The 14,553-nt window shown below is 46.4% G+C and overlaps 1 protein-coding gene across 1 annotated transcript in view; it reads left to right on the plus strand.

Moving 5' to 3' along the window:
• Window positions 1-573: 573 nt before the first annotated feature.
• LOC135525047 (growth hormone-releasing hormone receptor-like) overlaps window positions 574-14,553 on the plus strand; it is a 36,743-nt gene continuing 22,763 nt past the window's right edge. Inside the window, exons 1-5 of the mRNA XM_064952813.1 lie at window positions 574-585; window positions 731-839; window positions 8,330-8,437; window positions 8,712-8,812; window positions 11,045-11,142. Coding sequence (XP_064808885.1) covers window positions 574-585; window positions 731-839; window positions 8,330-8,437; window positions 8,712-8,812; window positions 11,045-11,142 — 428 coding nt within the window. The remainder of the gene's footprint in view (window positions 586-730; window positions 840-8,329; window positions 8,438-8,711; window positions 8,813-11,044; window positions 11,143-14,553) is intronic.

The following is a 14,553-nucleotide window of genomic DNA, read 5'->3' on the forward strand; positions in this document are numbered from 1 at the left end:
TCCCACTGGGAATGTGATGAAAGAAATAAAAGCTGAAATAAATCATTATCTCTACTATTATTCTGACATTTCACATTCTTTAAATAAAGTGGTGATCCTACTGACCTAAGACAGGGACTTTTTATTGGGATTAAATGTCAGGAATTGTGGAAAAACTGAGTCTAAATGTAGTTGGCTAAGGTGTATGTAAACTTCTGACTTGAACTGTACATATAGGTATGGGTAAAGTGACAGTGGGATAGATAATAAACAGTAGCAGCAGCTTATGTGATGAGTCAAAAGGGTCATTGCAGATGGTCCGGGTAGCTATTGGTCAACTATTTAATTAACCATTTGGCAGTCTTATAGCTTGGGGATAGAAGCTGTTCAGGGTTCTGTTGGTCTTGTTGGTTAATTTTCCTTTCTCTGACATTCGGGATACAGACTCTGTCAATGTCAAGTTGTTTTATGTTCTTTTTTTCCTTGGGAATAGCCACCTTCAAATTTCAAAAATGTCATTTCATCTGGGTGCAGTTCAAATTAATAAAATGTGCTGACATCTCAGCTAGTAGATAACATTCATTCCTTTCTTCAATGGCCATTCAGGTGGGTTTCTGGAGGGAGACGTGAGTGTTCTTCCATACACTTAAGAGAAGAATAATTGGTTTTGTTTCTATGGTTTCAACTTTTGGTTCAATATTTGCCTCACTTTCTGTTTCTCTTTCTCTCCCCCACCCATCTCTCTCGCCAGGATCTGTCCAGTCTGCACCCAGACTGTGAGTATATATTACAGCTGGAGCGAGAGGAGCGGCATTGTCTTCAATACATCGCAGAGCATGACAACAACCACAGTACACTAGGTATCCGTGTCACTATCGTCTTAGAATGAGCCATTACATTTTCTCACTCTCCAGTTTAACTGCTCATCTCAATGAATAGTCAGTCATAATATGATATACAGTATGTTCACATGTAAACATGAGAGTCTGGCATTGAATAAATGGTTTATAGACAATAGTTTGTTGAAAGAGCAGATTCCAAAACAATTCTAGTGTAAAAGTAGTAAGTCTATTATAAAATGTCAAAAGAGAGCAGCTACAGTGCATAGTTGAGGTGAGCTATGTCTATATACTGTCAGGACCCGGTTACGAACCTGGGTCTCCGGAGTGAGAAACAGTCACTTAACCAACTGAGCCAGCAGAACCCAGAAGATGAGGCAGACACAGCAGTACTTAAGACGGTGTATTTAATAAAGTAAAAAGGTGAAGTCCTTCAATACAAAAATAGTAAATCCAAAAGATGGTAGGAATAGCACTAAAAAACCTTAAGAGATCCTCAAAAACAAAAACAGAACTCCACAAGAGCATCCACCGGAATCGACAAGAATACACAGAACACTAGGGCTGGGTGCTAACATACAAACACAGAGCACAGAACTGAGGGAAACTAAGGGTTTAAATACAATCAGGGGAAAAACGAGGCACAGGTGCAAATAATAATGGGGAACAAGGGAAAAAACATGAGGTCAAAAAGCACAATGGGGGCATCTAGTGACCAAAACCCGGAACAACCCTGGCCAAATCCTGACAGAATCCCCCCCCTAGGAACGGCTCCTGACGTTCCTACCAGCTCTCTCAGGGTGGAGGGCCCTGAACTGACGAATGAGGTCAGGGTCCAGGATGTCTTTGGCAGGAACCCAGGAGCGCTCCTCGGGACCGTAGCCTTCCCAGTCCACCAGATACTGCCAGGACCGCTGCACCCGGCGGGAATCCAGTATCCGATGGACGGTATAAGCCGGCTGGCCTCCAATGACACGAGGCGGAGGGGGAGGTCTGTCTGCCGGGACAAGGGGAGAAAAAACAACAGGTTTTAACAATGAAATGTGAAATGTGGGATTCATCTTAAGGGATCTGGGTAAGTGTAGGCGATAAGAAACTGGGTTAACTCTCCTGGCAACCTTGAAGAGACCGATGTATTTTTGGGACAGCTTGCGAGACTCCACCCGTAGAGGTAAGTCTCTTGTGGAGAGCCAGACTCTCTGGCCGGGGCGCAGGGTAGGCCCGGGACGGCGACGTCTGTTGGCTTGTTGTTGGTACCTCTGTGAGGAACGCATAAGATTAAGACGGGTCTTCCTCCACATAAGCCGACAGCGTCTGACGAACTTCAAGGCTGAAGGCACTCTGACTTCTGCCTCCTGGTCCGGGAACAATGGAGGAGCATAGCCAAACTGACACTCGTGCGGGGACATACCAGTGGAGGAGGAGCGCAAGGTGTTGTGCGCGTATTCGGCCCAAACAATAAAGGATGACCATGTGGACGGGTTGTCACGAGTCATACATCGGAGGGTGGTTTCCAGCTCTTGATTCATCCTCTCTGTTTGGCCGTTGGACTCCGGATGGTACCCTGAAGATAGACTGGCAGAAGCCCCCATGAGTTGGCAGAAGGCCTTCCAAAACCTTGAGGCGAACTGGGGACCTCTGTCAGAAACCATATCTTGAGGAATGCCGAAGACTCGGAACACATGATTAATTACCAACTCAGCCGTTTCCTTGGCAGAAGGTAACTTAGTCAGAGGGACGAACCTGGCCGCCTTTGAAAACCTGTCGATTATGACTAGGATAGTAGTATTGCCATGGGATGGAGGAAGTCCAGTAATAAAGTCCAATGAGATATGGGACCAGGGTCTGTGGGGAACAGGTAAAGGGTGAAGGAGTCCTTGAGGGCGGAGGTGAGAAGATTTGCCCTGGCAGCACACGGGACAGGCATTGACGAAAGTGGCAACGTCTTCTCTTATGGTAGGCCACCAGAACTTACGCTGGATGAACTCCAAGGTGCGACCTACGCCCGGATGACAGGTGAGGCGAGAGGAGTGCCCCCACAGAAGGACCTGAGTCCTCACTGCCTTGGGGACAAACAACCGATTGGCAGGACCTCCTTTCGGGTCCGGTTCGCTAGCTTGAGCACGTCTCACGGTATCCTCAACTTGCCACGAGATCGGAGCCACAATCTTAGCAGCAGGAAGGACAGGCATGTCCGTGTCATCTCGAATGGCAGGAGCGTAGACTCGGGACAGGGCATCCGGTTTGAGATTCTTCGACCCGGGCCGATAGGTGAGGATAAACTGGAATCGATTGAAGAAAAGAGACCATCTAGCTTGTCTAGAGTTCAACCGCTTCGCCTGCTGGATATACTCCAGATTTTTGTGGTCCGTAAGCACTTGAAACGGGTGAGAAGCCCCTCGAGCCAGTGTCTCCATTCCTTCAATGCCATCTTAACCGCTAGGAGTTCACGATCCCCCACATCGTAGTTCCTCTCAGTCGGGGTAAGCCGGTGTGAGAAGAAAGCGCACGGATGAAGCTTCTTGTCTTCACCCCTCTGAGACAGGACAGCTCCAACACCAACCTCTGATGCGTCTACCTCCACCACAAATGGTTCATCCGTAGTCGGTAGTATCAGGATGGGAGCAGAGAGAACGCGCTGCTTGAGTCCTTGGAAGGCCGTCTCAGCTTCTCTTCCCCACAAAAACCTTGCATTGCCACCCTTGGTTAAAGCTGAGAGAGGGGCTGCCACCAAGCTGAAGTTCTTGATGAACTTGCGGTAAAAGTTTGTGAAGCCCAGGAAACGCTGAACTTCCTTAACGGATTTGGGGGTGGGCCAATCCGCTACCGCCCCTACCTTCCTGGGGTCCATTTGGACTCGACCGGGTTCCACTACAAATCCCAGGAATTGTACTCGGGATGAATGGAATTCACATTTTTCCGGCTTAACGTACAGATGGCTGTCCAGGAGGCGTTTGAGTACTTGTCTGACATGCTTAGTGTGTTCTTGAAGGGAGCTCGAAAAGATGAGGATGTCATCCAAGTAAACGAACACAAATATGTTAAGCATATCCCTAAGCACAGTCGTTTATGAGCGCTCGTGGTCTGAACACAAGACCGCTGGGGCGTTGGTCAGGCCGAAGGGCATCACCAAGTATTCATAGTGACCAGTAGGCGTGTTGAAAGCGGTCTTCCACTCGTCACCAGGTCTGATCCGCACAAGATGGTATGCGCTCCCGCAGGTCAAGCTTAGTGAAAACAACTGCTTCCTGGAGCAGCTCAAGGCTGTGGCCATAAGGGATGGGGTAACGTAAGGTCTACGGACGGTTATGGCATTGAGTCCCCGGTAGTCGATGTAAACACCAGTTTTCTTAATATATCCCATTTAGCAGACGATTTTGTCTAAAGCTCTTACAACTCGGAATTCTGGTGCCACTACTTTTACATATGGGTGGCCCCAGCGGGAATGAACCCACGACACGATGTGGCGTTTGCAAGCGCCATGCTCTACCGACTGAGCCACACAGGACCCTGCTTGGCCACAAAGAAAAAACCCTGTCCCGTTGGGAGGTGGATGGACGCATGAGGCCTGCTTCCAGATCCCAAAGGGCTTCCATGATGTAGTATCCATAGCAGCTCGTTCGGGTGGAGATAGGGGATCCGACATTCCCTTGCCCGGAAACAGGTCGATGGGGCAATCTAAGGCTATGGGGTGGTGTGGTTGTCCCCTGTTTGCTAAACACCAGTTTGAGGTCATGGACGGGAACTCGGGTCAGGTTATGGATTCTAAAGACCCCGGGAGTAGAACAGGGAATTCCCTGGAGCGTAGGACCCCACTGCTTGATAGTTATGGCTGTGAAGCCAGGACACGTGGAACGGAAATGGCCCGGTTTGTTCATCAATTCCTGGTGTTGTGAAACTGAAATCGCAAGGATAGTGACATGAGTGACAAGTCCAGATCCCCTCATCCGGTCTCTCTCAGCCTGGGAGATGCGGTCCAGATCTACCAAGGCATGGGTTCCGATGGAGCCAGCGCCCAGGATAAAGGTGGGGACTCGGTCTCTCTCAGCTGGGAGATGGGACTGATGGGGGGGCTGGGACTGATAGGGGCTAGAGGTCTACGGTTGAGTTCTCTCTCTCTCAGACGCTGGTCAATGCGTGAGGCCAACTTGATCAGGGACTCGAGATTGTCCGGTGGTTCCCGAGTGGCCAGTTCATCTTGGATAGTGTCGGAAAGGCCTTTCAGAAAGCACACCGTGAGCGCCTCGTTGTTCCAGCCACTTGCTGCTGCCACCTTGCGGAACTGGATGGCATAGTCCGTCACGCTGCGCCAACCTTGGTGGAGAGTCAGGAGCTGTTTGGCTGAGTCAGAACCACTGCTTGGGCCTTGAAACACTCGTTTGAATTCCTCAGCAAAGGCAGAGTAGCTGGCACAGCAGGAACTATGGGCATCCCACACAGCAGTAGCCCAGGCCAGGGCTTTTTCCGACAGCAGGGTGATGATATAAGCGATCTTAGACCGGTCGGTGGGAAACGACGAGGGTTGTAGCTCAAAGGAGAGAGAACATTGGGTGAGAAACCCTTTACAAGCACTTGGATCACCTGAGAACCGTTGGGGAGGTGGAAGACGAGGTTCAGCCAGGGGGTTAACTGCCATGGGTACGTGAATCTGAGGTACTGGGACGGGAACTGTTGCCGGGGTAAGACGATCAGATATTTGCTTAATGGAAGTCAGCATCTCCGACAGAAGATGAGAATGTCTAGCCATTAAGGCCTCTTGCTGAACCAGGGCGGCTTCGTGGCGTTGGACAGTCTCCTGGTGGTGGGACAGCATGGCAAAAAGGTCCTGGGAACTGGCTGCCTCTGGGTTCATTTTTGGCTCTGTGTTTCTGTCAGGACCCGGTTACGAACCTGGGTCTCCGGAGTGAGAAACAGTCACTTAACCAACTGAGCCACGAATAGTCAGCAGAACCCAGAAGATGAGGCAGACACAGCAGTACTTAAGACGGTGTATTTAATAAAGTAAAAAGGAGAAGTCCTTCAATACAAAAAATAGTAAATCCAAAAGATGGTAGGAATAGCACAAAAAAACCTTAAGAGATCCTCAAAAACAAAAACAGAACTCCACAAGAGCATCCACCGGAATCGACAAGAATACACAGAACACTAGGGCTGGGTGCTAACATACAAACACAGAGCACAGAACTGAGGGAAACTAAGGGTTTAAATACAATCAGGGAAAACGAGGCACAGGTGCAAATAATAATGTGGAACAAGGGAAAAAACATAAGGTCAAAAAGCACAATGGGGGCATCTAGTGACCAAAACCCGGAACAACCCTGGCCAAATCCTGACATATACAGTGCATAGTTGAGGTGAGCTATCACTTTAAGGTCTATATACAGTGCATAGTTGAGGTGAGCTATCCCTTTAATGTCTATATACAGTGCATAGTTGAGGTGAGCTATCCCTTTAAGGTCTATATACAGTGCATAGTTGAGGTGAGCTATCCCTTTAAGGTCTATATACAGTATTCAGACCCCTTCCCTTTTCACATTTTGTTACATTACAGCCTTATTATAAAATGGATTAAAATAATTTTTGTCCCATCGTCAATCTACACCCAATACCCCACAATGATAAATAGAAAAACAGGTGTTGACATTTTTGCAAATGTATTAAAAATAAAAAAACAGAAATACATGATTTACATAACTATTCAGACCCTTTGCTATGAGACTCGAAATTGAGCTCAGATGCATCATGTTTTCATTGATCATCCTTGAGATGTTTCCACCTGTGGTAAATTCAATTGATTGGACTTGATTTGGAAAGGCACACACCTGTCTATATAAGGTCCCACAATTGACGGTGCATGTCAGCGCAAAAACCAAGCCATGAGGTCGAAGTGACCAAGAACCCAATGGTCAATCTGACAGAGATTCAGAGTTCGTCTTTGGCGATGGGAGAACCTTCCAGAAGGACAATAATCTCTGCAGCTCACCACCAATCAGGCCTTTATGGTAGAGTGGCCAGACAGAAGCCACTCCTCAGTAAAAGGCACATGACAGCCCGCTTGGAGTTTGCCAAAAGTCACCTAAAGGTCTCCAGACCATGAGAAACAAGATTCTCTGGTCTGATGGAATCAAGATTGAACTCTTTGGCATGAATGCCAAGCATCATGTCTGGAGGAAACCTGGCAACATCCCTATGGTTAAGCATGGTGGTGGTAGCATGGGGGATGTGGGGATGTTTTTCAGCGGCAGGGACTGTGAGGCTAGTCAGGGAAAGATGAATAGAGCAAAGAGATCCTTGATGAAAACCTGCTCCAGAGCGCTCAGGACCTCAGACTGGGGTGAAGGTTCACCTTCAATGAGGACAACGACACTAAGCACACAGCCAAGACGAGGCCGGAGTGGCTTCGGGACAGGTCTCTGAATGTCCTTGAGTGGCACGGCGCAGAATGCTCAATGAGGTTAAGATGGATCCTAGACTAACAGAAATCTCTGGAATATGCTAACATCTCTGTTGACGAGTCTACGATACGTAAAACACTAAACAAAAATGGTGTTCATGGGAGGACACCACGGAAGAAGCCACTGCTGTCCAAAAAAACATTGCTGCACGTCTGAAGTTTGTATAAGTGCACCTGGATGTTCCACAGTGCTACTGGCAAAATATTCTCTGGACAGATGAAACTACAGTTGAGTTGTTTGGAAGGAACACATAACACTACGTGTGGAGAAAAAAAGGCACAGCACACCAACATCAAAACCTCATCCAACTGTAAAGTATGGTGGAGGGAGCATCAGGGTTTGGGGCTGCTTTGCTGCCTCAGGGCCTGGACAGCTTGCTATCATCGACAGAGAAATGAATTCCCAAGTTCATCAAGACATTTTGCAGGAGAATGTTAGGCTATCCGTCCGCTAATTGAAGCTCAACAGAAGTTGAGTGATGCAACAGGACAACAACCTAAACACAGAAGTAAATCAACAACAGAATGGCTTCAACAGAATAAAATACGCCTTCTGGAGTGGCCCAGTCAGAGTCCTGACCTCAACCCAATTGAGATGCTGTGGCATGACCTCAAGAGAGCGGTTCACACCAGACGTCCCAAGAATATTGCTGAACTGAAACAGTTTTGTAAATACTAATGGTCCAAAATTCCTCCTGACCGTTGTGCAGGTCTGATCCGCAACTACAGAAGTGTTTGGTTGAGGTTATTGCTGCCAAAGGAGGGTCATCCAAAAAAATCTAACATTTGGTATCGTCTTCACCATCACTCCACCCCTATCTGATGGCCAGTGCAAGTATCAACGTCATTGCATCCAACATCTCCAAGGGTTCACGTACTTTTTTCACCCTGCACTGTGAATGTTTTCATGGTGTGTTCAATAAAGACATGAAAACGTCTAATTGTTTGTGAGTAATTAGTAGCTTTATGAATGAATGTACTGTAGACTAGACATCACCTCTCTCTCTTTTCTCTCTTTTCTCTCTTTTCTCTCTCTCTCTCTCTCTCTCTCTGGAAGGTTGTCTACCGTTCTGGGACTCTGTGGTGTGCTGGCCATATGCTGCAGTTGGGGAGATGATCAACACAACCTGTCCTGCTGTCTTCTCTTTTTGGGGGAATAACACAGGTGCAGGTGACATTTGTGTATGAGTTCACATAGTGGGTGGAGATGTACTGATGTGTATGTGACAGTACTGTATAAAGTATAAATACAATATACAGTACAATGATATACAGGTAATATGTTATGGTTTTTCCTCTTATACAGTAATTATCTTTGTCCGTTTTCCACTGGCTTTCAATCCCTGTTAGTCACAGTGACTGACAGCCCATAGTCCCGCCCGTCATGGGGGTTCTGTTTCTCATTCCCGGTGACCCCTAACCTTTGGCCTCTACCTCAGCAGGGTCAGTCAGCAGAAACTGCACCAGCATCGGATGGTCGCGACCCTTCCCCCCGTACCACACAGCCTGTAGTGTGGGCGACGACGTTCCCATTCCAGAGGTGAAAGAGAGTTTAGAGATAAGGTTCAGGGGTAGGGTTGCAAAGGGAGAGTATATTACTGGAAATTTACCAGTAAACAACCAGAATTTTGGTAACTTTCAAGGAATATATGAATTTATCGATGACATCTAGTGGCCTTTTTGGGTATTTATTACAAAATTATTACAAGTGTCTGTAATTATCTCTGGCCCTCTGTGTGGCCCCATCATATATAACATCAAATAAGATTATTTAAAATTGTAAAATACCACGATAAAGCTGTAAACATTATCCTAACTATAAACCATCAATGTAGTGAACACCATTGGTTTTCAGGGTTTCATAGTCAAATTAATAGTATGGTGGTTAAAATATGTCAATATGTCTTTGTTGTAAATGTTTTGGGGCCAAACTGGTGGCAGTTGTGAAAAAAACCTATAGTTGGAAATCTCATTCAAGTCATGGGACTGATATTACCATCATGAGCAAAAGCAATTGGTTTTCTACTCAAAGTTGCAAAGACAATTTTATAAAACACAAAAGAGACCAGAAAAATAGATAAGAGTGTGGTGGCAGTAGCAGGAACTTTCACACTCATTTATGGTAAAGATTGCAAGTGACTTCAATGGCTAATTTCTCTGAACAGGGAGGATGAAAATCACCATGTTCAAAGGGAGTGCATGACAAAGGTTGAAGTATCAATACTCTAAGCAACAGCTCCATAATACTTTCAATCAATCAAATGTATTTAAAAAGCCCTTCTTACATCAACAGATGTCACAGAGTGCTTATAGGTAAACCTAGCCTAAAACCACAAAGAGCAAGCAATGCAGATGTACAGTAGACGCACGGTGGCTAGGAAAAAATACCTACAAAGCAGGAACCTCGCTGTGCCTGTGGAGATTAAAAGAGTACATGGCCATTAAGACTAGAATGTTCCTCAAGAATGTTCAAACGTTCCTAGATGACCAGCAGTGTCAAATAATAATCACAGTGGTTATAGAGGGTGTAACAGGTCAGCACCTCAGGAGTAAATGTCAGTTGGCTTTTCATAGCTGAGTATTCAGAGGTGGAGACAGCAGATGTGACAGAGAGAGATGGAGGGTTAAAACATCAGGTCCGGGATAAAGTAACAGGTCCGGTGAACAGGTCCGGTGAGCAGGTCCAGTGAACAGGTCCGGTGAGCAGGTCTGGTGAGCAGGTCCAGTGAACAGGTCTGGTGAACAGGTCCGGTGAGCAGGTCCGGTGAACAGGTCCGGTGAGCAGGTCCGGTGAGCAGGTCCGGTGAGCAGGTCCGGTGAACAGGTCCGGTGAACAGGTCCGGTGAGCAGGTCCGGTGAGCAGGTCCGGTGAACAGGTCCGGTGAGCAGGTCCGGTGAACAGGTCCGGTGAGCAGGTCCGGTGAGCAGGTCCGGTGAACAGGTCCGGTGAACAGGTCAGGGTTCCATAGCCGCAGGCAGAACAGCAGAAAGGTCGACTGGGGAAGGGGACAGTCAGAAGTCGTCAGGCCAGGTTGTCCTGAGGCATGGTCCTAGGGCCTAGGTCCTCTGCGAGCGAAGAGAGAGATGGAAGAATTAGAGGAATCATGCTTAAGATCACACAAGAAGCCAGATAAGGCAGGAAAATGTCACCAGATAAGACAGACTAACTCTTTGGGGGGTGGGGGTGTGTAACGCCAGTGACTTGACTCCTGTCAAGACTTGATGCACCCCTCCTAGGGACGGCATGGGAGAGCACTAGCAAGCCAGTGACCCCGTAATAGTAACAATCCTTCCGTGGCCTCCAACTGCTCTTAAATATAGGTACAACTAAATGCATGCTTTTCAACCGATCACTGCCTGCACCTGCCCGCCCGTCCAGCATCACTACTCTGGATAGTGTTTCAGGAATTATTATCTTATCTGTTTCTAACTACAGAAACAATTTCAGAACAATCTGAGTGGGTGTCATGGCTTGCTGAAATGACATGGAATGACCCCAGAGCCTCAAAGCTGATTGAGGATCAGGTCCCCTTATTCATATAATTGTACTTATTATGATCTAAAATAGAGAACTGATCCTAAATGAGCACCCGTACTCTGAGAGGCTTCATTAGTACCGGTCCTGGTGTCAAGTGGGAGTGCCGATATAAGATCTGTTTGTTTTTAGATCATAATGAACAAAAGTATATGGACACGGTGAAGCTGATCTTAGATCAGTTCCACTACTCTGAGCCTGAATATGGGTTCTGATCTCTATGTGAAACCTATGCAGGACTCCTACTTTGCCACTGTCAAGCTGATCTACACCATCGGCTACGGCACCTCCCTGGTCTTCCTCTTCATCGCCGTGGTGATCCTATTGCTCTTCAGGTAGGAGGAGGTCAAAGGTCACAACAGGAGATTGTTTTGAGGTCGTTGTTGGGTGAAGAAAAAGAATGGCTAGAATTTGCAGCTAAAGCCGAGTGGTATAATTTATGATCTCAGTAACAAACACCTGCTAACGCCAGCACGCACTCTCTCTCCCTCTCTGTCAATTCAATTTCTATTTAAGGGCTTTATTGGCATGGGAAACATATGTTAACATTGTCAAAGCAAGTGAAGTAGATAAACAAAAGTGAAATAAACAATTAACAGTAAAAATTACACTTCCAAAAGAATAAAGACATTCAAATGTCATATTATGTGCAAATAGTTAAAGTACAAAAGGGAAAATAAATAAACATAAATATGGGTTGTATCTACAATGGTGTTTGTTCTTCACTGGTTGCCCTTTTCTTGTGGCAACAGGTCAGGTATTCTGCCACTGTGTACTCTCTGTTTAGGGCCAAATAGCATTCTAGTTTACTCTGTTTTTTGTGATTTCTTTCCAATGTGTCAAGTTATGATTTTTTTAGTCTTCTCATGATTTGTTTGGGTCAAAATGTTGTTGTCCTGGGGCTCTGTGGGGTGTGTTTGTGAACAGAGCCCCAGGACCATCTTGCTTAGGGGACTCTTCTCAACACATTATTGTTTCTAAACCTGAGGCTCCCCTATTGTTGTACTATTCTCCTTGACCTAATTTTAATGTCTTTCAATTGTTGGTTGAGAAGTGTGGTCCTTCGTCCTGACAGTGTTTTGTGTGTGTGTGTGTGTGTGTGTGTGGTCCGTTGTCCTAACAATGTTTTGTGTGTGTGTCCTCTGTCCTGACGGTGTTGTGGGTGTGTATTCTTTGTCCTGATGGTGTTGTGTGTGTGGTCCGTTGTCCTGACAGGGTTGTGTGTGTGTGTGTGTGTGTGTGTGATCCTTTTGTATTTGTATTTATTATGGATTAGCTGTTGCCCATTAGGAGTTGCCAAGGCAGAAGCTACTCTTCCTGGGGTCCAGCAAAATTAAGGTTATAGTTATACAGTTATACATTTTAAAAACATTACAATACATGCTCCGAGTGGCGCAGCGGTCTAAGGCACTGCATCTCAGTGCAAGAGGGATCACTACAGTCCCTGGTTCGGATCCAGGCTATATCACATCCGGCTGTGATTGTGAATCCCATAGGGCGGTGCACAATTGGCCCAGCGTCGTCCGGGTTTGGCTGGGGTAGGCCATCATTGTAAATAAGAATTTGAACTTAACTGACTTGCCAAGTTAAATAAAGGTTAAATATAAAATCATAACAGATTTCACAACATAAATGTGTGCCCTCAGGCCTCCACTCTACTACCACATATCTACAACACAAAATCCATGTGTGTATAGTGTGTATGTTATCGTGTGTGTATGCATGTTTCTATGTTTGTGTTGCTTCACAGTCCCGGCTGTTACATAAGGTGTATATTTATCTGTTTTTTAAATCTAATTTTACTGCTGGCATGAGTTACTTGATTGGAATAGAGTTCCATGTAGTCATGGCTCTGTAGTACTGTGGGCCTCCCATAGTCTTTTAGACTTGGGGACTGTGAAGAGGTGTCTTGTGGGGTATACATGGGTATCCGAGCTGTGTGCCAGTAGTTCAAACAGACAACTCAGTGCATTCAACATTTCAATACCTCTCACAAATACAAGTAGTAATGAAGTCAATCTCTCCTCCACTTTGAGCCATGAGAGATTGACAACAGACTATGATCTATAATGTCAAAAGCCCCCAAATCAAATTTTTATTTGTCACATACACATGGTTAGTAGATGTTAATGCGAGTGTAGCGAAATGCTTGTGCTTCTAGTTCCGACAATGCAGTAATAACCAACAAGTAATCTAACTAACAATTCCAAAACAAATTTCTTATACACAGTGTAAGGGGATAAAGAATATGTACATAAAGATATGAATGAGTGATGGTGCAGAGCCGCATAGGCAAGATACAGTAGATGGTATCGAGTACAGTATATACATATGAGATGAGTATGTAAACAAAGTGGCATAGTTAAAGTGGCTAGTGATACATGTATTACATAAGGATGCAGTAGATGATATAGAGTACAGTATATACGTATACATATGAGATGAATAATGTAGGGTATGTAAACATTATATTAGGTAGCATTGTTTAAAGTGGCTAGTGATATATTTTACATCATTTCCCATCAATTCCCATTATTAAAGTGGCTGGAGTTGAGTCAGTGTGTTGGCAGCAGCCACTCAATGTTAGTGGTTGCTGTTTAACAGTCTGATGGCCTTGAGATAGAAGCTGTTTTTCAGTCTCCCGGTCCCAGCTTTGATGCACCTGTACTGACCTCGCCTTCTGGATGATAGCGAGGTGAACAGGCAGTGGCTCGGGTGGGTGTTGTCCTTGATGATCTTTATGGCCTTCCTGTAACATCGGGTGGTGTAGGTGTCCTGGAGGGCAGGTAGTTTGCCCCCGGTGATGCGTTGTGCAGAACTCACTACCCTCTGGAGAGCCTTACGGTTGTGGGCGGAGCAGTTGCCGTACCAGGCGGTGATACAGCCCGCCAGGATGCTCTCGATTGTGCATCTGTAGAAGTGTGTGAGTGCTTTTGGTGACATGCCGAATTTCTTCAGCCTCCTGAGGTTGAAGAGGCGCTGCTGCGCCTTCTTCACGATGCTGTCTGTGTGAGTGGACCAATTCAGTTTGTCTGTGATGTGTATGCCGAGGAACTTAAAACTTACTACCCTCTCCACTACTGTTCCATCGATGTGGATAGGGGGGTGTTCCCTCTGCTGTTTCCTGAAGTCCACAATCATCTCCTTAGTTTTGTTGACGTTGAGTGTGAGGTTATTGTCCTGACACCACACTCCGAGGGCCCTCACCTCCTCCCTGTAGGCCGTCTCGTCGTTGTTGGTAATCAAGCCTACCACTGTTGTGTCGTCCACAAACTTGATGATTGAGTTGGAGGCGTGCGTGGCCGCGCAGTCGTGGGTGAACAGGGAGTACAGGAGAGGGCTCAGAACGCACCCTTGTGGGGCCCCAGTGTTGAGGATCAGCGGGGTGGAGATGTTGTTGCCTACCCTCACCACCTGGGGGCGGCCCGTCAGGAAGTCCAGTACCCAGTTGCACAGGGCGGAGTCGAGACCCAGGGTCTCGAGCTTGATGACGAGCTTGGAGGGTATTATGTTATTAAATGCCGAGCTGTAGTCGATGAACAGCATTCTCACATAGGTATTCCTCTTGTCCAGATGGGTTAGGGCAGTGTGCAGTGTGGTTGAGATTGCGTCGTCTGTGGACCTATTTGGGCAGTAAGCAAATTGGAGTGGGTCTAGGGTGTCAGGTAGGGTGGAGGTGATATGGTCCTTGACTAGTCTCTCAAAGCACTTCATGATGACGGAAGTGAGTGCTACTGGGCGGTAGT

Source organism: Oncorhynchus masou, chromosome 31, assembly GCF_036934945.1.
Source record: "Oncorhynchus masou masou isolate Uvic2021 chromosome 31, UVic_Omas_1.1, whole genome shotgun sequence".
Lineage (NCBI taxonomy): Eukaryota > Metazoa > Chordata > Actinopteri > Salmoniformes > Salmonidae > Oncorhynchus > Oncorhynchus masou.